Source organism: Centruroides sculpturatus, unplaced genomic scaffold (assembly GCF_000671375.1).
Source record: "Centruroides sculpturatus isolate CEXI.00-Female unplaced genomic scaffold, Cexi_2.0 scaffold186, whole genome shotgun sequence".
Classification (NCBI taxonomy): domain Eukaryota; kingdom Metazoa; phylum Arthropoda; class Arachnida; order Scorpiones; family Buthidae; genus Centruroides; species Centruroides sculpturatus.
The window spans coordinates 644,867-672,699 of NW_019384354.1; the positions used below are offsets into that span (position 1 = coordinate 644,867).

The 27,833-nt window shown below is 29.4% G+C and overlaps 1 protein-coding gene across 4 annotated transcripts in view; it reads left to right on the top strand.

The window, feature by feature from the left end:
* The window catches only part of LOC111639228 (nucleoporin p58/p45-like), a 33,985-nt gene extending 6,525 nt beyond the window's left edge, over positions 1-27,460 (top strand). The window contains exons 4-14 of one of the 4 annotated variants that reach the window (XM_023385029.1): positions 1,910-2,050; positions 4,768-4,792; positions 5,336-5,404; positions 8,927-9,101; positions 10,052-10,131; positions 12,464-12,582; positions 16,104-16,186; positions 21,008-21,212; positions 23,362-23,427; positions 24,074-24,163; positions 27,211-27,460. In XM_023385029.1, coding sequence (XP_023240797.1) covers positions 1,910-2,050; positions 4,768-4,792; positions 5,336-5,404; positions 8,927-9,101; positions 10,052-10,131; positions 12,464-12,582; positions 16,104-16,186; positions 21,008-21,212; positions 23,362-23,427; positions 24,074-24,163; positions 27,211-27,371 — 1,214 coding nt within the window. In that variant the 3' untranslated portion in view covers positions 27,372-27,460. Of the gene's footprint in view, positions 1-1,909; positions 2,051-4,767; positions 4,793-5,335; positions 5,405-8,926; positions 9,102-10,051; positions 10,132-12,463; positions 12,583-16,103; positions 16,187-21,007; positions 21,213-23,361; positions 23,428-24,073; positions 24,174-27,210 lie in introns of all 4 variants that reach the window. The other 3 variants (XM_023385046.1, XM_023385038.1, XM_023385055.1) reach the window with 3 other exon arrangements.
* Positions 27,461-27,833: the final 373 nt, after the last annotated feature.

A 27,833-nucleotide genomic window follows, 5' to 3' on the forward strand; every position in this document is an offset into this window, starting at 1 on the left:
TCAAACGTTTACATTACACATATCATGGTAAATCAACATGCTAATAGCATGTATGTTAGTTTTTTTTCAGGAGAAATAAACTCATAACAGGGTAATATTGTTTGTCTTTTCATTTCAGTAGTGTATATTTTGCACATATTGTACTTCATAGATGCATAATTTAATGGCATACCACAATAATGAAAACAATGCCACGGCTTCCACATCGATAAGTTGTTGTAAGCGAGAACCAGCCTCTGGTCAGACAGATTCAATAAATTTTAAGTTTTACTATGAATTACTCATTTTAATTTTTCTGAATCAAGAATGTTACATTTAAAGTGCCTATTGCAAATATAATTTTAGGCTAGAAAAATCTTTATTTAGAATTTTTAAGAAAAATTGTCCTGTTCTAAAGAATTGAATAAATATCATTTATTACACTAAAAGTCAAACTTTAATGGTTTTTTTTTTCTTCTTGAATTAAGGAAGAGTCAAACAATTTTATATAATATTTTTAAATATATCTTTTAAATTCATAAAAGATTTTATTTTCACATTTATATATATATATAAATGGACGTGTGTGTCCCTATATTTCACTTTTCAGCCAAAACTACACATCGCACATGAATGGTGTTTGTATGTGGTAGTAGCCCCAAGTCTCCATTTGTGCACTATGGTGTTGCGTCTCGATAGCTGTAAGGGTGCTGGAGATATGGGCTTGAAAATGGTTGAAAGTGGAAGATTTTCTATTTCGATTTTAAAAATTTTCGAATTTGAATTTAAATTCAAATTGGTTCGATTGTAGAACGATTGTAAACGTTCCAGAAAATTGATCAAATTGAAAATAGTTTGTTTAACTGGACGTAAAAATTCTCTAATTAGTCTGGAAACGGGGGACCTAATTCTTGCATTATGTGAAAACGGGTAAGATTGGCTTTAATGTAATTATCTTAATCTTCACTATCGTTAGTTTTTGCCCACAAATAAAAACCCAGCGAAGCAGGTCCTTGCAGCTAGTTTGTATATAAATGTATAGATGAATAATGTTGATTATGTCTATGGAACAACTGATATAGATTAACTATAGTTTCTATTTAACCCTTGAACTCTGACTTTTCATTCTAGTTGTGAACTTGGGTATAAGAATATATCCAAAAAATTTCATATACTTATATACTTATGTGAGATTTTTCAATCTTTAATGGACCACAAAACAAAGACCAATGTAATAGTAGTAGTCATTTGTGACATTAGTATCTTAATACAAGTCTTTGTAAATAAGTGTGTTTTTTTTCATTTCTATTAATTATTTTTTCTTTACAGTTCAATTATGTAGGAATTTATTCATCATATTCCTATAAATTTTTCTATAAAATTATGATGGTTGTTAATTAATTTTTATTTTTTCAGCTGTTGTATATAACAGAGAGAAAGTATGGTAATCAGTCAAAAGAATGATCCCCAAGATTTTTATATCTTTAGAGTCAAGGGACCTTGAAATGTAGAGAAGTAGAAAAAATTTGGGGGTTTTTTCCTGTATGTATGGATGTTTGTGTATATGATGCAGTTTTATTCACCCACTTTAAATCTTAACATCTGTCCCTTTTGTCAAAAATTTCTGAAATTTTTAGGGAGGTTTGCTTATTAAGGACATCAATGCTATTAAATTTTGGTGGTTAAAGATTGATGGGATGGGAGATAGATGGGGGTTGTATGTCAAGTAGAGTTGAGCTTAATGAAGATATTACTCATTATTAGCATTTGTCATTTTATAATAGCTAATAATATAAAAAGTTTTTTAATAAAATCTTGTAACAGATGGTGCCACACACAATTTTAAATTTTTTATCAGGAAAGTTATGCTTGTTGCTGGATTTTTTGTTTATTAACATTGATAATATTCAACATTTTTATTTATGTTTAGGTACTGGAACATCATCGACTGTTCCCCTGACGGGATTAAATGTTGGTTTTGGAGGAACAACATTAAATATTCCGACGACGACTACGAATACGACAACCAGCGTCGGTTTGGGTGGTGTCGATATTTCTCAAACTTCTACAGGTATTCAGATTTAACTTAAGAATGATAATTTGGAATGTAATAAAATAATAAAAAAATACGAAATAAAATTGATAAAATCCTGTTACATACTATATATTTTAAGCCTGTTACTACAAAATATGTTTCAATATTAAGTCATTTATTGAAACTGAGAATGCATTTATTTACATTTTTAATAATTTAGTGTCTGTTATTCAGTTAACTCAGGTTGTGGTATATGGTTTGAGAGACTAAATTTAAGTTGACATGGATTCAAAACCAAAGAATTTTTCCTGAGTTTACTCATGATAGCATTTGAAAAATTTATGAAGCTTAGTATGTTTATTATACTTGTATACTGTGTTTCTTGCTATTCAATCTTACACTTATGTACTACTATTTTCCCTATTTTTATTCATATATATACATGGCGTCTTCCAAAACCAATCCTATTTTTTTAAATTATTGTAATTATGTTAATTATCTGAGAACATTGTAATGCACATTAAAATATTGGAAAACTGTCACATTTGCCTATTAGTTTCTCAATGCATGCACCTTGTGTCACATGGCCTGCATCCAACTAATATTCTTCCTACTTTTTACAGCATATCTCACAATTTCCACAATTCTACAGCTCCTGCAGATTACTTGCATTGCACAATGATGAGTGATTCCAACTTTTTGAACTGCAGAACACAATACACTATCTCTGTTTTGAAGTCACTATTTTTGTTTACAGCACTTTGTAGAGGCCGTAGACAACAATTGGTTTGAATACAGACAGGAGATGAAACTAGAACAGTTACTGTATTGATTGGTGTACATCACATACTTCTTGAATAATAATTAACATAATTACAGCAATTTAAAATGGTGGCATTCAGTTTGTAAGAGTTTGTATATATAAAACATATATACATAAAATTTATAATTCATGTTGTCAATAAAGCATTATCAAATATAAATGTGTTTTCGTGTGTCAACCAGTTTTTGTTTAACCAAAACAATTTTTGTTATCGTTTCTAAAAGAAAGAACTTATCCAACCATTTAGCATCTTTCTCTAACAGGCTGTTGGTAATGCAGTTTGGTAATGAATAAACAGTGTTCTTTGAGAAACAATATAAACTATAATTGACATACATTATTGCCTCTGGTTTATGTTAATACACTACCATACAGTAGAACAATCAATATTTGGTCAATTGCATGAAAACACACCTTACGATATAAGGAATGATTTAAATAAGAATTTTCTTTTACTTAATAAATATTTTAATTTTATTAGATGAATTTTTAAATGATTTTATTGAAGTTTTGTTATTACTATTTGAGTTTTAGAAAGTATATAATAAAGTTAATTATGTGTCATAAATTTGCATCTTATAAAAATTTCTTTTATAATATGCAATTAAACATTAAAAGAGTTGAACTTCTGTTATGTTTTCTCTGTTAATAATGTGTAAAATTATTATGAAAATATGTTCTTCTAATAGTTTTTATTTAAAATAGACAGAATATATAATTTATTTGTCTTCTGAAAGACATCCTTTCTGTATTACAGGAATGGACAAGATTTCAAACTTTATTTTCTGTAGTATGGAAAGAATATTTAGAGCAACTTTATTGTGTTTTTGGGTTTATTACGTTAACAAAAATTTTTCATGTAAACATTTACAAGCCGTCCTTAACTTTCAGACATTTATCTTTTGAACTGAATGCTCTTTCATACATAATTCATACTTCTGCACCATACATTTTTCAGCCAATAACAAAACATTCAAATGTTTTCTGCCAGTTTTGACTTCTGTAACACTAAAATCATATGTGAAAATTTTAATTTTTGGTTTACATTTGATCTGTCTTTGCTTGTGTGATTTGAGTAATGTTTTATCTTTCATACATATTCACTATTTTAGTTTCATGAGAATGCAAATCTGTCTTGACTTCTGAACAAATTCTTAGGAATACATTACATTTAAAAGTCAGGGACTTTCTGTATCAGAAATGATTTTATTAATCAGTTGGGACACATCAGATGATCAAAAAAATAGATTTTGTTTCATTAAAACTGAGAAATAATGCCTTAAAATATAACAAACTTATCCAGCTATGAATTGGTAATATTTTTAGGACAAAAGTACAAATTTGAGAGTTTGTGATTCAGTGATAACAATTTGTAATGTAACTTTCACATTTAGTAATTAATAAATTTAAAAGGATTCTCTATTTAATAATATACAAGGAAGATTAATTTGTGAATATTTATTGGCATGTTGCACAGATGGCACTTTTTAAGAAAGGTCCTATATTGAGGTTTGACTGTAATTGTATTTTTGAAATTAAAATTTTAGGAAAATGTTTCATCTTATTATTTTTTGACACACTGTCCTGTGGCACTAAGAGGGTCTTTGTAATCATACCCATTCTCCCATCCTGGTTTGGCCAGATCAACAACAATGTGGCCAGGTAGTAAGGTATTGGATCCAACATATCCAGGACAGGACCATGAAAAATTCCATTACTTGTTTGGATTTGATACCTGGTCTCTTGGGTTGGTATGATGACTTCTTAGCCACTTCAGCCATGTGTTTAACTTATTTATAGACTCATCATTGTTCAGTTGAATTAAAATAATTTGTATAATTTTAGAATTATATGAGATAAATATTAGGAAATTATTTTTATAATGTATTACTGTAAATGTCTTTCATTTAAAATGTGTTTTGAATTTCAGGAGGCGGCATTTCATCTACTCAAAGGTAGGTTCATTTTCTTATTTGCATATTTATTCATACAACAATATAGCAATTTTAAAAATTTATTACCTAAAAATAAGTTTTATTATTATTTAGTTTTATCTAATCCAAAGCAGTTTTAAAAAATTTGTAGTTTGGAGAGTTTTTATTTAATTGATACACAAAGAACTTTTTTATAACAATTTTTTATATTACAATATAACATTTTAATAAATAGATAATAATGGTTATAACTATATAAATGTAATAAAAGAAATAATAAAACTTAATGAATATTTTATTACTTTTTAAATATTTTATCACATCAATGAATTCAGAATTTGTCCCTATTTAAGGTATAAATTTAGTAAGAAATTGTAAATCTGTATATATATATATATATACAGATTTATAATTTATATATACACACACACACACACAATTTACAATACATTATTATATAATACAATATACAGTACGGCATAAATTTAAGCATATATATATATTTATGCTGACTTGATAGAAGCTTGAAAAAATTTGCTAATAAATGAATATATTTTATTTCAGTGATAATAAAGCAGCTGTTAAAGAAACAATTCTTCCAAATGAAATTTCTAGTTCTTTGGAAATTTTCAAGTATGTTTATGTTTATTTTTTTTAATAAAATAGTTTTAGGTAATTAGTGTTATTTTGTCTTATTAAATAAAATATATAAGATATCTGATATTAAAACTGATTAATCCTTTTAATGATTTTTGAATAAACATATTAAAACACTAATATTTCGTGAAGGTTTGGTTCATTGCTAATGTCACTGACCATTCAGTCGATATACTTTTAATGTCCTACAGTTTTATTTTTTTATTGCATGCAGGCATATGGGGGGCCTACATCTATGTGTGTTTCCAAGTTGTCATTCACTAAACATCTGAGTCAAGTGCAGTCGAACTTTCTCTTAGTGCAACTCTCTCAACTAACATATTAAAAAAACATGTATATATGTGACAAACTAATCCCATTAGCTAAACTAATAAGGTGTGTCCCATAAATATAGGTCCAATATGAAAATTTTTGTTAAAGTATCAAATTTTATGTAATTAATATACATATTTTTGCCATTAGAGATCCTTACTTATCCAATTACAAATGGCAGCGTAATTTGAAACTGATTAACTAATGTTAATTGATATTTTGTGTGACTTGAATCACAGGATGTGCCAAGGGTGCTACAGACATGGAAAAAGGACTAATTATGGCCTGAACGGAATCTGGACTATCAAACAGACAAATTGGAATAAAACTTGAAAAGATCTCATAATTTAATTAATTTTATATATCTAGAAGACAGTATAAAAATGCTCCAAAAGACGGTCTTCAAAAGTAATACCTCAAATAAAATGAGTTGTGTTAAAAGAAATTGGCAATAATTCATCATAAGTACATCAAATTTCCATAAGACCTGACAATCCAATATCCAAATCAACAATTTCCAGAATTATTAAAAGTTCAGGCCAATTTCTTTACAGTCAAAGAAAACTCACCTATGCCTTAACAAATGCGCACAAGCAGAAGAGGTTAAAATGGGCCAAAAATATGATATTGAAAAGAGAATTATATGGAGTGATGAGACAAATTTTATTTGGATGGCTCAGATTGATTGTTGGCACAATTTAAGACAGGAAGAACAGATGTGTTCAAAATGTCACCAAAGTGGCAATTATGTGATGATATGGGTGGGCATCATTCAGATGGAATGGAAAGTTTAATGTGGCATTTATACATGGAAGTATGAATGTAAATGACTATCAATAAATATGGGAAAATATCTCTTATCATTTGCAGAGAAAATAGAAGGCCCAACATGGATCTACCAACAGGACAATGCCTCAATACACAAATATAAATGGTTTTTGAGTAATGGAGTGCTGATTTTGGACTGACTACATTGTAGTCCTAATCTCAACCCCATTAAGAACTTGTGTAAAATGCTTGTTATAGCTGTGTATGCAGGAGACTAGCAATATTCCATAGTATAGGAATTGAAGAATGCAATAGTAGCTAAATGGAAGAAAAACACTTGCAGACTTTAATGAAATCAATGCCTAATTATGTATTTAATTTAATTTTGACTCAAGGATGTCACATTGAGCATTAAGAAATTTTTTTATTCATGTTATTGTTTTTTTCAAAACGGATCTATATTTATGGAACACACATTTATGATTTATTCTATTATATTCATGTAAATGATATTTAAAATTTCAGTGGAAATTCATTAATAGGGAGGATAAAACTGGCTCCAATAGTTATCTAAAGGGAAGATCTGTTGTGAGTGAAAGCATTTTGTTATGTGTGTATGCATTTTTTAAAATAGTGTTATGAGGATTATTTCAGTAGTTTTGTGTATGATTTTATGGTTGTTATATTATGCATTGACAGTATGGTTGATATCTTCTTTTGCTGTAAACCACTTACTACCTAAGGCATTCCTTTAAATAGATAAAAACAAGAAATTACAAGTAGTAAAGGTCTGGAGAGTAGGGAACATGAACCAATAATTCCCAACCCAGCATCACAACAGTCACAATGTTTTATACATTGGCAATGAGGTGTACTGTCTAGAAGTAAGACAACATCACATTTCAGCAATTCTGGTTGTTTATGGCAGACCATGAACTATTAGAACAAGATGTCATTGTGTTTCAAGGCAATGGGACAACTCATTACAATCGTTATGTACAAAACCTGTTTCACTGTTGGGATTGAGAGTTGTTGGCTCATCTTCCACATTCTTCAAACTTTTCCCATATGATTATTAGGTATTTTCCATGTAAAGATATGTCTTCAAAGTAAGTAGTTTGTAACAAGAAACTGACACTGGCATCAACCATATTGTCACTACATTTTTATGGCATCTGAGTAAGATTGAATTTGGGGATGCAATTGATCATTTACCTTGCAGATGGCAGAATTGTATGGATGATGCCGGTTGCTGTACTGAGTAGTAAAGACATTAGTGATATTTTCTATATAACTTTTGTGCTGCTATTCTTTATTGTGTAATGTCAATAAACTCATAAATAAAACTTGAAATATATATTTAAATTGTAATTATAACATGCCATGTTAAGTTACAGGTATCCCTTGCGTAATGTGGGATTTTATTAACACAATTGTGATATATGCGATAGCTTTGGGAGATTGATTAACCATGCTAATTGAAGGATACCTTTACTTGATTTATTTTAATAAAGAATTCTACTTTAACCAAGAGAGTTAATTTATATCTCAAATTTACTTACCATTATAAAATTTTATGATACTGAAGAATTCAAGTGACTGTAGTACATGAGTTCCCCTATATACAAACTTTAAGGGTTACAAACAACTTGATTGTATGTCTAAAATTTAAATTTCATTCTGACGTTCTGTCGGTTGTGAGGTGGCGTCAAAGTCAGTCTTTGGCCAGTAATAAAAAGTTTTTAATAAATAATTAATGTGGGCTTTTTTTATTATATATTGTCATTTTTTGTTTTTTGCACAAATTCTGACATTCTGTTGCCACTGGGGAGGTGTGTCAAAGTTTGTAACATTGGAGTAACAGCAGTTTTTGCTATTGTTAGCAGTTTTTATAAACTTTTATGATTAGTGCTTCAAAAATGCATCCAAAACATAATAGTAAATTGACCAGTGGAGATAGTTTGCTCTATTATTGTGGAAACTAAATTGGACATTATAAAAATAAGTACGTTATGTGAAAAAACACATTTGAAACATCTGTTACTAAGCAGTAGTGACCATTAAGAGCCTTCGGGTCTTTGATTAGCATGAAAAAAGGCTACTAAGTGGGTCTTTTTATGCCCATTATAGGTTTATTTAGACTAATAATATAGCTGGATAGTAAGGCACAAGGTCAAACATCAAGATCAAAGCTCTTATGAAAATTTGAAGATTTGTACCTGAACTCGAGTCTTGGTGGTTGCAAGGTTTTCATTTGGCCATCATTTTATGTTTATGAAATTACATTTCTAATCTAAAAATTTTAGACGCAAAAATAATTGGTAAAATTAAAATTACGGATTAATAATACATGCATTATATTTCTTTTCTTGGCATCTGCTATGATATGTGTTTAATGGGAGTTAATTTTTTTTTCAGAAAATATGTCAAAGATCAAAAAATAATAAGGGAAGAAATAACAAGAGTATCTTCTAAACCTATTTTAAAAGTTCAAGAAGAAACAATTGCTCTGAAACAGATGCTGTCGATTGTTTCCAATGGTTTGCAAAGGAATGCTGTTGCTGTCGAAAAACTTAAACAGGAGACTGCTCAAGTACGTCTATTGTTTTTGAATTTATTTCTTAGAATTTTATTCAAAAAATAAAATTAAAATGTAAAAAATATTTAATTTTTAATGAAATTCTCAAAAGTGAAATAAGTTGATTGAGTTACCAAAGATGTCTTCTTGTCATCTGTGGGATTTGAGGTTAAATTGACAACTAAAGCCTGAGTTGACTATTCATAAAACTGATACTGATGTAATTGCAATTTTAAAAATTATTTTTTATGATTATTTTAATAAAATACAGTGAAACTTGCTTAACAAGCACCTCACATAATGAGTATTTCACATAACAAGCAAAACAAATTGTAAAAAAATGACTTGCTTAACGTGTGGAGTTTCACATAACGAGTGACTAGGAGAGGGGAAGTCCTGGATTGTATGCATTCTCCATCAGTCTGTGTTTAGCACTCATTCCACTAGCATCTTAGTGTCGCTTGTGATCAAACATTTTTCCAAAGTTGTGTTTACACATATTACATATAAACATCAACAACCATAGCCCATTATATAATAAACACACCAAACAATATGTCAAATTCTTAGGCTGTGTAAAGGCTATAATTAAATATTAGAAATTACTATATTTTTATTTTTTTTTCTGCAAATCGAATTTGCATTCCAGGTTGGTTCATTCGCACTAGAAGAAAAGATGATGATTCACATTCTTTAACAATGTATATTGTATAATTTTTTTTTTGAATAAACATTATATATAAAATGTTTGAGTATTTTTTCAGCATGGAATGCATTATTGTATTTTACATTAATTTATATGGGAAAAACTGTTTCACTTAATGAGTATTTTGCATTAGGAGTAAGATTCTGGAAGGAATTATGCTTGTTAAGCGAGTTCCACTGTATACAAAAATAATGATTAATTCCATTCTAAATACTTTGTTGTAGACGATAAATTTAAACTTATTCTATTTCTCTTGTAGGAATTGAAAAATGCCGAAATAGCTCAAAGAACTAAGGATATGCCACCTACGCTTCAGTATGAAAATACTGCGCCGGTTGAGTAAGTAGTAAAGATAAAATTAATCAATAAAAATGAAAATTTGGATACTTTTTATATTGTAAATAAAAACAAACATTTTGCAAAAAGTAACTTCTTGACTGTTAGTTGTTTTAAACAATTATAAAATATACTAATCAAGTGTAAATTTTAAAGCATTAATTTGTTTCAGATTAGATAAATTTTTATCGTCCAATAAATAAACCGAAAGCACATAGCCACAGTGGCCAAACTGTTTTCACTAGTTGCACACATCTTTTCTGGATCCTTATTGCAGTTTCTATATAGTTATACAATATTACATGTGTGTAAATAGCACGTATGAAGTTTGTAAAAAAAAAAAATTGTATAACTATATGGGAACTGCTATAAGGGTCCAGAAGAACCATGTGGCTTGCAAGCTGCAGTTTGGCCACCTAAGACATTTAGAGTGGCTAGAAAGTCTTTTTGATGTGTGTGCACTTTCCTTTCTGCACAAATTCTAATTTTTTAAATTCTCTTAGGCACATTTTATTGTTGATTAGAAGTTAATAAAGCAGTCTCCAGTCATTGTTTTTAGGTCTAATTTTCTTATCACAAAGCATTTTTATAAATATTTATTCAATATTACAGTAGAGCGTTTATCCAAAATTCAGTTATCCGAAAGAATTCCAGTCGGCAAATTTAAATTTTCGCTAGTGCTGTGGCGCTGCAATCTTTGGCTATATCTTGGGCCACTCCAATATTTTTTTGTTGGTGTGTGTGTTTTAGCTGGCAGCACTGGCACTTTTGTGTGGTGTTTTTCTGAGGACTGTGTGTCATGCTGAATCGAACATTTTTGATACTAGATTAACTTCTAAAGTATAAAATTTTTTTGGTTATATATTTTTCAATATATTTATTTTGTTTGTAAAAAATAAAGAAATAATTTTTAACGATATAATAGCCATGATTGCTATTTTAAAAAGTTTACATTAGGCTTAACATTGACGAAAATTCAACACGAAGCGACACGCAACGGAGAAAAATTTTAACATTGGATAGATTAATATATTTTTTTGTACATAATCAGTTATCGGAACAACCCCAGTCCCCAATTGATTCAGATAAACGACGCTTTACTGTATTTCTTTTTGTAATAAAATTAGTATTAAATGATAGTTATTTTACTTTTAATATTAAATCAGCAATAATGTTTTTATTTTTGCCAATTTAATCACACACAAACATTTTTATTGAGAATAAAATTATAATAATCATTTAAGTGACGATGCTTTTATATAATATCAACATAAATATCTTACCTTTCAGTGTTTTGTTTCCAGATTAACTTTATAAAGCTTCTCCATCTTTTTTTTTTATCCTTTTACCACTTGTTTCTTCTGACTCTTCACACTTTCCATCTTCTTTCCTTTCCTCCTGGTTTTTTCCATGTAAATATCACTTCATGTCATTTGTTCATTCTTTTTACTCCCCTCCTCTATTCCTTTAGTATAAAAAGATAAATAAATTTTTTAATTTCCATGTACAATCAAAACTTTTTCATTTCGAATTAAAATATGAAGATATTCAGCTTATCATTCAGTAATTTTGTCTATTGGACAATCAAACAAAAGAAAAATTCATGAGTAGTAGAAATTCATTTGCTTGTGGCATTGCGAAAATCCTACTTTTTGCAAATTTTCCTTTCATTTGATTACCTGATATTTTTGTATAACACACAGTTAATATAGTATTTAATTTGTTGTATGCTAAATATTTTTTGTATTAATTCCAATTTCAGCAAAGATTATTTGTTATGAATAGTTAGGCTGCAGTTTTAAAAACTGTAGACCTATAAATTCTCACTGGTGTTTGTCTGTGTTTCTTCTTTAATTTTGAGAACAGAGTTACATAGATGAGTTGAGATCAGATATAGGGGCAGCTATATTTGGTTTCAATAAGCTTAGGGGCAGGAGGCCTTAACTCTATATGAATTTTCAGTTTGGACTGGAAGTCATGTTATTTCAATTAAAAAATTTTCTCCTTAATGGAGTTAGATGACTGGCTAGCCTCTGTTGTTAACAAGAAAAGTATGATGTATGAGGACAAGACACTAGTAAAATTGAGAGCATTGTGACGACTTCACAATAAATGACTGCTTGTTAAGTTGTAGGATTGAAAAATGAATATGAATCTAATTTATTACTGTGTTAATGTGGTAAATTAATACTCTAATATTTAATACAGTCAGTGTAATTGATAGAATTATTTAGTTCTGAAATTAATGCAGTATTATAAATTCCTGTAATAGTAAACATTTATTATAATATAATTAATTTTTTATAATATTTTAATATGTATAATGTTTTTACAGATATTTTCAGAACCTGGTCACTAAATGTGAAAGTCAAATGCAATTATATCGTCAACAGATCGAACAGCTAGAAAAGCATCTAGTATCAATGTCACAACCGTCTGTTCTGACACCACAAGGTATCCAAATTTTTTAAATTTTAAATTGTATTTTTTAAAATGTAGTGAAATAACATTTATCTCGATGAATGTAACAACTATCAGTAGCAATTTTAGATTGCACAAGGTCTTAGATTTCAGAAAGCCTCTTTTATACAAGTTTGCATGATATAAAGTCTCTATCATACAATATTTGATAATGTACAAAATGTTGGATTGTAACTAGTACAGAAATTAGAGTATTGCCAAGCCAATAGTTGTGCATGCCCGAAGCTCTTAATGAATTCAAGTGAATAGTCCATTTTCCAGTTTATTGATTGACTTTTTAGTGGATCGGTATTGGAATCATCCAATGCATTGCAACTTATAATTAGATACTTTAAAACAATTTCTGATAGTACAGGGACACTTGTGTAATAGTTTGTTATGCCTATGTTTTAAATTTTTAATATTCTCGCATACATTGCTAATTAGGCTTCTTCAATACTTCCGTTAGTTAAATTGTCCAACTCGCCAGCAGATGTAATGTGGGATATTTTTTAGGGATTTGGCAGTTTTGATTATTGATCCAAAGTTTTGATTTGCGTAAAAGTGAAACAGAGCTTTAAAAAATTCGATTAAAAAAGTTAAAAATTTCAAAATTGTTTCCAACAATATTTAATTGTTGGAATATCTTGTCGGGTTGAAATAAAACAAAATTCTCACTCATTTCTCCCAAATTAAAGGTCTTTATGTTAATGAATTGTGTTTTAAAATTTTTCTGAATTGTCTTGATAAACAGCTAAATAGAAGTTTTATCATCATTTTATAAACATATTTTTCTTTTATTTTCCATATTTTTTCATAAATATATTCCAATGTATTAATATTTGTTACTTTTTAATAAATTAAAAAGAAACAAATAAGGTTTGTTTTCGAAAAGAAAAATATATTGAAAAAAGAAGTAAAAAATTTGCAAAAATTACTACCTGTTTAAAATTTCTAGTTTCTTGGTATGCAAAAGAAAATATTTGTGCATTTTCAAAATAATTTTTCAGAAAAAAACATGTGCAATCATTGCTATCATAAAGAAGCATGCCATGCTAAGAATAGTTCATCTTGTGACATTGGGATAGTTTTTAGCATGGCACAGAGAATATCTGACACATTCAACTTTAGTTATTGACTGCAATTTTCAAATTATAGACCTGTAGATTCCACTGTCAACCATCTATCTGTCCATCCTTCCTTAAACTAAAAAATGGTATTAGATGAAAACTGAGACCAAATGAAACTTTACTCTAGAAAGATGTGGCAAACTTAGGGGCTGGAGGACCTGACTAACTAAATAAAAACTTCCAGACTAGATTGGAAATCACATAATTTTTTAAATTAAAATATGATTAAAAATTGCACCCAGCATTATGATAATATCACAATAATTTAGATTTTTCTATTTTATTTTTATTAATCACAGTATTATGTCAGGATTAAGGAAATTCTGATTTCTATATTATTAAGTAAATGTGAATTTCAATATCTTTATTTTTAAATATTGGCTATGTATCAACAATCTAAGAATTTTTTAAAATATGTTATCTTAATTGGGTATTGGAATGGATCAGATTGGATTAGATAGAAAAATGTCAATATTGGATCAGATCAAATAATTTCCATATCAGTCACATAATATGAAGACATATAGAATAAATAAATTAGAATCACTAATTTCTGTATTTTATGCCAAATTATTCTAAACTTGAAGAATTTCGTCAGATGGCAATTTTACGAAAATTAATTTGAAGACATAAACCAGTGCATTTTCCTCAGTAGATATAAAGCCCAAAAATCCCTGAGTGGTAAGGATGGAAAGAAAAATGAAGAAGTCTGTAAGTTAACTTTGTAATTTTAATTGGATATTTTTCTGTGTTTTTAAAAGGAATGTTTTTAAACTTGACAGCCAAGCAGCCTAAAAAGAAAGGTCAGGTCGTCAATTGTTTGTATTCTGGAACACAAGAAGTGAATAAGTGGGGTTACCAATTTTGGACAGACTACATCTTAAAATTATTCTAAACTGTTAAATCTAAAGTTTTAAGCTGAGAATGATCAGATTTTAACCAAAATGTTTCTTTTAATTAATAATATGTTGGCTTCCTGAAATTAGTAGTGATTTGTTTATTTGAAAAATTGAAGGCACAAACTGGAAGAGAAACGAAATCCTGTAAGTTCCAGCACNTTTATGATACAGTAAACACGATTATTATTTAAAAAAAAAAAAAAACATTTTAGACTTAACATCGACAAAAATTCAACATGGCATCACAGGCAACAAATAAAAATTTCAACATCGAATAGGTTAATAAATTTCTCAATGTTACCATGCATATCAAAATTGTGTTAACCAAATACAGTGGTACCTGTACCTCGGTACTTGATTGCAGGAAAGAATTGTACTAGAACAAATTTTTTATTAATAATAAATATTTTTATTTTAACTTTAATTTTTTCATTCATTCGTAAAAAAGTTCTTTGAGATAAAAATGAGTAACTGATTTAAAAATAAAATAAAACCTTACCGCTGCCTACTTTTGCCAGACGAAATTATACTCAATTCAGTTCATTATTTTCATAAGTGAGAAAAAAAAAACTGTGTGCAGAACACAATCATCAGCATGTCTTACAATCATTTCAAGTGGATGATGAAGTGTTTCAATAATGCATGCCTGTGATACATTAAGATTTGTTGCAAATTCACAAGTTGTTATTCGTCAATCTTTAACAATTTCTGCAATTTCTCTTCTACCTGCAATTTCTCTTCCACAACTTTTGGAAGCCTGTACATTTTGTACTGTAATTTTGAACTAAAGAGTTCAAAATTGCCTGTGTAAAACTTTCAAAACCACATTTGACACATTCGGAGTTTAGAAGCATCTTCCCCATACATGGTATGAATATTTATTACTGTTTGTATGATGCGATATCTTTTACAAAGCTTAAAAAGCATGCCCGGTTTTTCCTTTTTTCTGCAGACATTTTGATTTGATTTTATTCAAAGGAAATGTGATGTCAAAAGTTTAAAATAAGCTTCAAACCAAAGAATGCAATCTCATGGGAATAATGTGTTAAATTTCACAACTCATATAATTACATCACTTATTTATGTTAAGTGAAGATGGTTGTTATTAAAAATATGCAAAAACTTTCTGTTTAAGTTCCAATAAAATTACTGTAATAAAGTATTCGTGTTTTGCTATTCTATATTGCACATGTGTATGTTTTTACATTTTTATGATTTATACATGCTAGGCTTGTAAACTTGTTAAATTTGTGTTAAATCAAATAAAGATACTGATTTTTCCATTATATGGCCAATTTTCTTTCCGTTTTTGCATTAGGCAGTTTCCACCATATACAAGTTAATTTACATTAATTTTTGCAAAAAATTTAAGGGATTGCAGAAATTCTCCATTTATGACAGGTTTCATTATAGACAGGTTTGACTGTATAAAATAACTTTTATATGAATTTATATTAAAGTTTAATAAACTTTTTTTTAAATGCAGAACTGACTGTTATTATGAAAAGACTCCATGAAGCATTTGTTGCTCTTGCTGCTCATCTTCAATTGATACACGAAGCTGTGCATGTATGTTTAAATATTAATTTTTTTACATTTAATTTAGGAATTATATTATCTGTAAATAAATTGCTAAGAACATAATTTGGATTTTTGTCAATTACACTTTTGAGAAATAAAATATTTAACTGACATATTGAATAAATCTAATATCTACTAAGATTAATGCTTTATTATAACTGAATGATAAGGTATATAAATTATATCCAAATTAGCATTTGAAATTATGTATATTATGGTGTGTTTTAAGTTCAGTCTCAATCTTATCCCAAAGTTTGACAGCATACCTTAAAGCAGGGCTTGGCAACCTTTTTTGGCTGGGTCAAAATCAACCAAAATGTGTGTATGAAGACTACGTTTTGGATCAGTGGTATTTTCATTTTAAAACAGTCTCACCAGTGTTACCACATGTCTGTCAAGGAATTATGGATTGGCATTGCCAAACTTATCTATTTCTTCTTCAAGTTATAAGGACCTTGAATAAGTTCTCGCTGTTTTTTTGTGAAAATTAACACTTTATTTAAAAAAAGTCGTAATAAACACGTCACTGAAAGTATTGTCCGTCGCTAGCCACTACTTTCTCCTATCATTCTAGCAGCATTTGAATTCCATGTCGGAAAAACGACACGTTTTTTGAGGCTATCCAAGAATCAACCCATTTTTTGGCATCTTCATAAGAACGAAAGTGCTGCTCAGCCAGGCCATGTGACATCGATCGGAACAAGTGATAATCGGAAGGGGCGATGTCTGGTGAATATAGCCTACCCCCGTAGGGGAAGTCCTACCCCTGGTGGGGTAGGACTTCCCATTTAAGCGTTTCCAAGTACGTTTTCACCGGTTGTGCAACATGTGGCCGAGCATTGTCATGTTGCAAAATCACTTTGTCGTGTCTCTGCTCATATAGCGGCCGTTTTTCCTTCAATGCTTGGCTCAAACGCATCAATTGTAGTCGATAGCGATCTCCCGTGATAGTTTCGTTTGGTTTGAGCAGCTCGTAATAAACTACACCTAGCTGATCCCACCAAATGCAGAGCAGAAGCTTCGAACCATGGATATTCGGCCTTGCTGACGATGTTGATGCATGACCGGGCTTACCCCACGATTTTCTACGCTTAGGGTTATCGTAGTGTATCCATTTTTCGTCACCTGTCACGATACGATGCAGAAAACCTTTCCTTTTCTGCCGTTGAAGCAGCTGTTCACATGTGAAAAGACGCCGTTCGACATCTCTCGGCTTCAACTCGTACGGCACCCAATGTCCTTGCTTTTGAATCATTCCTAATCCTTTTAAACGTTTCGAAACTGTTGTGTGATCAACTCCTAATGATTCTGCAAGTTCAGCTAGCGTCTGACATGAGTCTTCACGAAGTAATGCCTCTAATTCCTTGTCTTGGTGCACCAGATCGTTCTTTATCTTCAACATCAAAATCATTATTTTTGAAGCGTCTAAACCAATCTCTGCATGTTGTTTCCGACAGAGCATGGTCGCCGTAAGTCTCAACAAGAATTCTGTGTGCTTCAGCTGCAGATTTTTTTTGAATAAAATAGTGCAATAAAATTCCCCGCAAATACTCTTTTTTTAGCACGAAACTAGACATGTTTAACACAATGAAAAAATAAGTTGTTTACACTTTGGTGAAATGACGTATACTGAATTTCAAGGTCGCTTATTGTACTTCCTTACAGATGTGTCACCATCTAAAAATAAACACACGTGGTTCTGGTAACGCCATCTGTTGAAAAACAGCGAGAACTTATTCAAGGTCCTTATATGTTACAGTTTTTATATTTTAAAAATAAAAATACATGTTCGTTACTGCAACTTTGTAATAATACAAAAATGTTAGTTATTATTTATATTCAGTTAATTATTTTATGTATTCTTTAAGTGTTTGTTTCATATTTGTTTTATAATCTATTTTTATATATTATATTATATTTTATTTTCGGAACTCAAGTGGGTCACTTGAAATTATGAAATAGGTCACTCGGTGTCCTGTGGGTCATACGTTGCTGAGGCCTGCCTTAAAGATTACTTCTCAGAATTACAACGATTTTACACTCAGTAGAGCTCCTTTAAAGTCTAAGGGCTTATCTGATACATTATCCTTGAGATATTGCCTTAAAAAATTCAAGGATTTTTATCTTGAGATATGCAGTTCAGTCTATTTCTTTCCATGATGCATATCTTTAATGAAAAGATTAATGAAGTTGAGGTAGGGCAAACGTATTGAATTTAAATTGTAATGGCTTCAAATGCTTATGAATGATATTTAAGTGAGATTTGTATACCTTTTTGCTCAGTTGTAATTGGCAACGTGACCTCACAGTAAGCGAGAGTTGTGGGTTTGAGTCCCACTTCGGGTCAATTCTTTTTCTTCCAGATCTTTGTAAATTAATTATTAAATTTAGCAAGAGATGGCATCTAATGCTTGCCTCTAGTGCCAAATTACTTAGCATTTAACTAATAATAATAATAGTAATGTACTGATATAATAATTTGGAAATCATTTGGCATTAATATGTAGCTGTTGGGTTTGGATGTTTATATTTGTAACAGTGTAAACATTTTACTTCAATTTAATAAAACATTTTATTTTTAATTTTAATAATTCAGCAATTATAAAAAATAACTAATTAAAAAGTTGAAGAAGCAATAGCATGCGTGTGTAGTAAGTCATGTGCTGTTTTATTTTGTCAATGTGCCCTACTTTAAGGAATGCAAGGGTCGGAATTTTTACAAACTTAGTCAGGGAAAGTCAAGGAATTTAAAACAAAAATTTGAGTAGGAACCCTGAATGTATCATTTTATGGAAGCGATGTCAAAGATAAGATCTTACAAACTTCCTCAATTGAATTTAACTTTTTAATTTTTTATTTTTTTTCATACTAAATAATTATAATTTTATAAATAAATAGAAATAGCCATGGTTCTCACGTATGTAAGCCAGTTATATACTCAATCAAAATGAATGTCACAGATCGTTTCTTAGGAGCCTTGTGTCAAAATTATTATCTGAGAAAATAAGATGACGATTAGATATACTATTAGTATTTACACATACTTGCATCCAAAACTGCAAGAGTTAAAAAGTACTCTGAAAGCAATACTGTTGAAAGCGACACAAAATAATACAGCATGCACAAACAAAACAAGGAAGAAATGTTTACTTGCTAAAAAAGAAACTCTCCTTTTTAAGTATTATGGTAAGCATTGTGAAAGATTTTTACTTTCGGAACATGCTAACATCATTTGTGATGAATATTTTGAGCATTTTACTTTGTAAACTAACAACATTGGTTGATTGTGCTACAATTTCAAAAATTGCAGACGTATAAATTTCCACTGGTATCTGTGTTTGTCCTTAACCTCAAGAACAGAGTTAGACATATGAAAGTCAAGACCAGAAATAGAAAACTTAGGGACAGGACCAATTAACTATATACGAACTTCCAGTTTGGACTGGAAGTCATACTATTTCAATTCAAAAATTTTCTATCGAATGGAGTAAGATAGATGACTGATATGACTCTGTTATTAACAGGGAAAATATGTTGTATGGAGGCAGACACTGCTAAAGTTGAGAGCATTGTGACATCATCACTATGCACGTACAATAAACTTTTTAAATTTAAAATTCTGACAACCAGTATACACTTTAAAGCAAATTTTAAGTTTTTTCTAATGTATCCTGTGTACTCACACAGTAGTTTTGACACCAAGAACTCATCAGAGTCAAGATTGAAAAGTACCTGTAACAACACAATGAGTTTTACCATATTTATCTGTACAAATTCTTCTTTTCTCTTCAACATTAGTTACTATATAACCTCGGTGACCAAACTGGGGTTCTTCTAACACTTATTGTGGCTTTCATATAATTATACGATACTAGCTGTTATCTGTGACTTTGCACGTGCGGATTTTGCAAGCAAACACCATTTATATTCAGTATTTCAACAACCATAGTAATTGTTATATAACATCTTACACTGAGAATGATGATAATTGCCGAGAATCAAACAAACTATTTTCAATTTGATCAATTCTCTGGAACGTTTACAATCGTTCTATAATCAAACCAATATGCAATAACACATTTGAATTTAAAACGGTTTGAACATTTGGTTAAAAAATCGAAATATATGAAAATATTTATAACAATGTCTGAAATGTTATTAATTTAATACACCTAAGTACTCAATGAAGATGAAACATAGTTGAAAACAAAAAATCACATCTAAAATAGTACAGTAGAAGCTGTTCTTCAGGTTAAGCCTTAATCCTCTGTCTCTCTCCCCGCAGGGGAATTTCAAAACAATCCCTTCTTAGTGTGCATTCTCATGATGTACCCTAACTGTGTACCAAATTTCACCTCTTTAGGTTCAGTGGTTTGCTCTGGGCAATGATGAATCAATCACTCAGTCATTCAGTCAGGAGAAGTAACTTTATATAATTAGATTATATATATATGTGTTAGTAGCATGTCTCAAGTTTATAAAAAGAAATTGTATAACTATACAGGAGCTGCAATAATGGTCTAGAAGAGCCACAATTTGGCCACCGTGGCCGTAGAAGTTCTGCAAAATCATTTACTCAAACCAAGAAGATATTGTTTGATGTTCATTTTAAATAAAATTATTAGATTTAATTGGCTTATGGCTTATTATGAAGTTATAATTTCACACAAATTGATCTCTTCAAACAAATATCTAATTGTAAAAGTCTTGCCTTCAAAGTTTCAAAAAAAATTTTTTTTTATACAATATTATCAAATTTATATCCATTATAATTTTGAGATTAATATATAATTTTCTATATATTTTTAGCATCAAAAAGAACAGTTTTTGTCATATCGAAGATTAATAGATGGAGACAACAAAAACATATTTGAACAGTTTAAGAAAAATAAAAATGGTATTTATTCGTATCCCGAAATTCCGGTTACAATCGGTCCTGGTCCCTTCTCTAATACTCCTAGTCCTGCGGCGATTGCGATGGCATCGGCATTGAATCGAACTCAGCATCCGTCAGGTAAATATAAGCATTTATTCAGAAGTCCTTTTTTTCTGCTAGTTTCTCATCAGTATATTTTCGCCACAGTTTATAATGTAAAAACTTTTATAATTTTGGTATATTTGTAACATAGATTAAATGCCAATCAAGACTTTCCTTGTAGAGAAATATTATTTATCAAAACTCCTAATAGAATAGAAATTTCAAAATAAAAAAGAAGTCAGTAATCACATTACAGACGTACTTAAAACAGGGAAAAAAATTTCTAACATTTATTTTTCAACAGAATCCCTATAAACATTTAGAAACATTTCCCAATTGACTAGCTTCTGAAAACATGCTGCAGAAAAGTCTACTGATTTTAATTAGAGGCACTGCAGTAAAGTTCCTGACTCTCTTTTCATTGTCTGAGAAATAGTTGCTTCTCGAATATTCATTTAAGGTGTGTAAATGTGATCGTAGGTAATCCCAGAGTTGATATTGAGCAATTGTCAGTTTTTGATTTTTAATGAATATTTCAGAGTAAGAACATTTTTCAAGTGATGAGGAGATTTGGGAACATGCATTGACTCCAACAGTAAGTCAAGAGATTTTATGCAGCTGTTTTAGGAAACTGACAAGATAATTAAAGTTCGTGCTTTAATTTTCACTCTCTTTCTCTCTGTAACCTAATTACAGTAGAGCATTGATTATTCAAAATAATTGTGGAGGGACAATTTTGGTTAACTGATCACACTCGGTAGGGAAAGAATAAAAAGATAAATATGTTAAATAAACTAAAATTTCTCATTTTTAATTCTAGTACAATAGTAAAACAGATTATGGAATAGAAATTTTAATATATATGAATGATAAAATGTAACAAATAAGTGTATCTTCGTTATTAACTTATTTCTTTCTTATAGGTAAGCAATTTGCTTATTTTTGGTTTTTATTTTATTTATTAGTTTTTTGTATTTTATTGACAGATGCTCCCAAACTTTAACTAATTATTATATTTGATTTTTTAATATTTAATTTGTATCTAAATTGTTATGTATTTAATTTATTATTGTATAATCTGTTTGTGATCTTATGATCATTGTATTTGTGTTTTTGTTCTTTGGGAGTTGGTTTTGCTCCCCGCATCAAGGAGTGTATCCAGTATGCGTAATAAATAAAAATAAATAATAATAATAAGTGTGTAATTTATTAAAAATAAGTGTTACTCTTTCATTGCAATCTACCAATGAAACTTTGAATTCAAAGTAAAAATATATAGTAGTAAAATGAACAATAAATAAAGTATAATACCCATACAAAAATTATTTATTACAGTTATTTTTCAAAAATTATTGTCATTTTATTTTGTTTTCTTAAATATCTTAGTTAAACAAATCCATACTTACCAAATGGAGATATCTGAACATTTTTTTAAAATTGGTGTTTGTTATGCAATTATCATAAATATTAAACATTTAGCATTCTACACAATATTTCCAGGAAGTAAGATGTAACACCTTTTAAAACTAAAAGTAAATTATTAAATAATTCTTTTAACTTCACAGTTGTGTGTTTGCAAATGTATAAGAACTCGGCGAGTCAGTGATCCAAAAATAGAATCTTAATATTTGATATAAAGAAAAAGAAAGTTGCTGGGAAAAACAAGTTTAAATTTAGAAAATATTCTCAAAAGAGAGAATACATAAAAAGTGTGCTCAAACTTTGTCCCTTTCACGCATATCAGAAATTAAGTCTCACAGTGGAAGAGGCGAAGTTTGAGGACATTTTTTATGTATTGTCTCTTTTGAGAATATTTTATGAATTTTCTAAATTTAAAATAGAATCTTAACTTTATTTATTCTGGTTGATTGCATGTATTGTTAAATGCATTTCGGGCCAACTTACAGTGCCTCTTTGGTAACTTTTATTGAATCAGTCATATCCTTAAATACAAAAATATATGCAAACATGACAAAATATTTTTATCACCAATACATTAAACAAATACCAATTAATACTGATACATTAAACCATAAAGGAAATAAAAATAAAATATTTAAGATTCCTGTTTACATTAAAACTGTAAAACAACAAAAATATTTTTTGTATAAACTTACATTTTAAGGTATTTAAAATCCATTTAATTTCCATAACTGACTGACAATAGATTTTTTTTTTTTTAAAGGTGGTAGTTCGTTAGGAACCGTTTCTAATCAAGGCGGAGGATTTGGTTCGTCAGGATTGGGAACAGGTAACATTCTACCTGTATTTGAAACATTTCTTGACTCGTTTAACATATAATTATCATTAATGAAAACCTAAACTAATGCAAAAATTTTTTATTAATTGTACAGATTAGTTTATAATTGAAATTATGAAATATCACTGATTACTTCAGTATTGATGATGACAATGATGTTCCAAAACTCAAACTGACTAATTCATACTTTAAATGAAGTTATATTCTGTTTATTTTTTATGTAATTTATTTTGTTTTTTTCCTATTCTTTATGATACAAAAAATGATGCATATTTGGTGCAAACTTTTAAAAAATGTATTTACAAAATTACATATATTGGATGATTGAGCAAAAAGTTTACTCAATTAATAAAGTGCTTGGTGATGCTACACTTATTCTTCTATTGAATATCGTCGGAAACACTTAAATCTTGACTGTTTTTTTCTACAGACTAAGGATAACATATGAAACTTTAAATAAGTAAATTTGGTGGTGTGTGATAAGTTGTTCAGGCACCACTTACTTCTATTGTCATCAAGTCTACTCCTTACGAATAAACTTTTTGTGTAGCCACCTATACAATTGATACAGTTACTATAATGATTTATTTGCGTTCGGTCTAGCATTGTTTAATTGTGTATTTCTTTTCTTTTTTAGGATTGGGAACTGGATCTTTTGGTGCTCAGCCAAATTTGTTCTCTGGCTCCACGCTAAATCTCGGAAGTAGCTCCATATTCAAACCCCTAGGTAAATAGCGGTAAGAGTTCATTTTCTCCGTTTATTTTTTGTCTTTAATACTTTCTTAAATAATTTGAGATAATGTATTTAACTTGATATTGCAATAATACATATGAATATTTTATATTAATCTTTTGAAAATTTTCTTTATAAATTAAATTAAATTTTTTTTTTCTTTATCATATTATTTATAGCATTAATTAGTGGCATCTGCCATTGATTCTTTATCTGGTGTTGTGTTTTGTCGGTAATTCATAATCTACTTCTGTAAAAAATTACAGTTATTGTATTTTTCTCAAATTGTGAAAGAATGCGGCTGCAATTTTGCTTACTTTTAGGTTTCGTTTTGCATAACAGTTCACAAATAATTTTAAAATTTACAAAATATTTTATTAAATTAAATCAAACATTGATATTGATCATGATATAAGTTTTTGTAATAATTAAACATATTATAGTGGAGTACCATACATACCTTTCTTAGTGAACTTGAACCAAAAAGATGTGCAATCAGAATTAAGTACCTATGTGTTTGGGAATTTTATTCACTTGGCTACTGGATAGTGGCCAAGTGAATAAAATTTCCAAACACTGGTAGTTAGTCACAGGTTTTTTGCCAAACTTATGGGAGTTTTTCCAGTTTTCCATATAATGTCTTCACAGGAAGCATTCCTCCTTGGATCAACTGTGTGTTAGATTGCTATATCCTGTCAAACCAACTAATCAAAATTAAGTAAGGCTTCGTCACAAGAAGGCAGAACTAATAGCTTTTATACAAACTCTCTTGCTGTTACAGGATACAAAAAAATGTGTACACATACCTGTATTCTGACCTCCTCACACCCGTTGGTTAATTAACTATTGTTAATGCTCATCCTCAGAGAGGATGATCATTGGATGAGGTTGAGCATTAATAGTTAATGCTCATCCTCATCCATTTAATTTTAGGAATATGAAGAGAATAAAGATTTTGAGAATAGAACAAAGAATATGTTCTATTGATAGATATTCTGAATACATTTGCTAAAAGAATACTGTGATATCTATAATCTTTACTAGAACGGAAACAATGTGTGAATGAGATTCATAATGAACTTTTTGTGTATAATCAAAATGTTTTACCATTGAAAATGTTTGGGATCAGTGTGAAATAACACATAAATGTGAAACGGTGTTCCACTGTGTTTTGCTAGAGGTTTCATCTCAATTGTCTTTGACAATCTGTGCTTTGTGCTTCATATTTCTTCACGATGCTTTTCACATAATTTTGTAATCGATAATTCTCTGTAAACAATATCACTTTTATGTATTATTTACAGTTATTTAATCTAAATATCAAAACCTTTTAATAAAAAATGTCAATAGTAAGTCAAAAGAAAAGTACTTTAAAATAATGCAATCAAATTTTTTTTCATAAAGACATTTAATTTCATAAAACATTTTATATCCGTGAATGAGTGAGAGGGGTCCATATAATTTTATATACATCTTATAACTCCAATTTATTGTCTGCCAGATGGCCAAGACATTGAGGCATCAGCCTATCTCTGGAGATCCAATATTGAATTCAAATGAATTGGAAATCTTCAGGAATTTTTGAATGGTGGCTGTTCTAGATGTGTCGGACCCTCGTTTCCCGGATACCTCATTGTGGGCCTTGCCAAACTCCCAATGGGTTAATATAAAGACCCTCTTAGTACATACAATGGAAGGAGTTTTTTTAAACCCTAGTTTTTGAGCATATTCCTTTCTGAAAACTTGCAAATTGGAACTAGCTCTTTCATTATTTCTTACAGTTGAAGTTTGGCTTTGTTCCAATGATTTTAATTTAAATAATACAAAATAAATGAATGTCATATGGGTTATTTGTCAATATAAAAGAAACTAATAATTTAAGAAATTGAGAAACAAATATCTAACTTATTAGACATGTCTTTAATTAAATTGTAAGAAAATAAAACTTAGTTAAGACAATAAGTAAGCAGAAAACAAGTAAAATAAAATTGCTTTTCAATGAAATTGTAATCAGTAATTATAGCTGTTAAGATCTGTAGGGATAAAGTTTACTATACAATTGCATTAGAGCAAATTGACCAACCCTTGTGACTGAGACAAGGAAATGGAGATTGGGTCCTACGAGCCGTCTAATTGTAGTGTTTGGAACTTTTGATCTCCTCAAACTAGTGATTACAGCATTTTGTTTTTATAATTATCAATTGGTGTACATTATATTGAGTATTTTGTCTTTTAAATTGGGGAGAGAGCAAGAAGAAAAATGGTTTGTTATATTGAATTCTTGTGCATCAAATATGAGTACTTATATAATGGGATCACACTATACAATATTTTGTAACAAAAATTTAACGGTAAAATCTTTACATCACTTAATTGTTAATTGCAAACAAAACAGACTAGTCTATTATATTTTGATTAAATTAATGTAATAATGTCAATTATTAATATTTGTTGTACATTATTTCAGAACACAAATATGTAATGAAACCAATCTTTAAATCTAGCCCCGTTTTAGCTTGTCTGACATCACAGCAAGCAAAGAATTGGAACACAAAAATGACTCGGTATCCTTTTATCTTTCAAACGTTATATTTGAAACTGTATTTGGGTGTATGGTTAAAAATTTCTCCTTAAAATCGAGAAATGTTAAATGAAGTTTAAGTTCTAATGTTTCTATGGAACAACAGAAGTAAAAATTTAATATGTAATGTAAAATGTAAATGTTAAATGGAACTTCACTATGTATAGAATGTTTTGATGTAACTTTAATGTAAAAATTAGTCATATGCCTAGTCATAGTAAATTCACATGGAAAATTCTCTATGAAATGACAATTTAATCATTAATATACATTTACGAATAATATAATTTACGCTAAGATGAATTCTTATTCTATATGATTAAATTTAATTACTTTGACAAGGTTTAATGGTAAAATCATGCTTTTATTTCATTAAAACATACTGTTTTTTGAGAATTTATCATTAGTTGTTTTAAAATATTTTATAATAATGTATGGCTTTGTTTTTCCTTTTTTTTAGGTTCTCTCAATACAAATTCTACGTTTGGCAGTTCGTTATTAGTTCCAAACAGTGATGTATCCCCGCAGACACCTTATCCCATAAGTAACCAAAATAAGCCATTTCAACTTCAGAAGCCTCCCGCAGGCAATAAGAGAGGGAAGAGATGGACAAGTACTTGAAACTAAACAGAACGTTGTTAATGTCGAGAGTTTTAAGTTTACCTATACAAATTTTAATAATTTTGAAATAAAATTTTATTGTATTTTCGTACGAAATCTTTTTGCAGTTGCTTAACGGAATCATTCTTTTATGACAGAATTGGCATATTTAACTGGCGAGAATACATTGAAACTTTGAAGTTTTGGTGTGTTTTTGCTACGCTTCTCTGTTCTATTATGCAAAAGTAAGCAATAAATCACTGGTACTTTAATTATGTTTGTCATCTACTATTTTATATAATTTATTGCTTCTGTGCAAATATTATAATAGCAGTGAGACCTTTCGTCTCGCTTGCTACATATAAAAGTGTCGTCTCTGTCACTATGGCTACCAACAAACACAATTTGTATTGCTCAACTGGCCTAACTCAATGTGATAGCAAAGAAAACATACCAAGCAAAACCCCGGATCTTTCTGTGGCC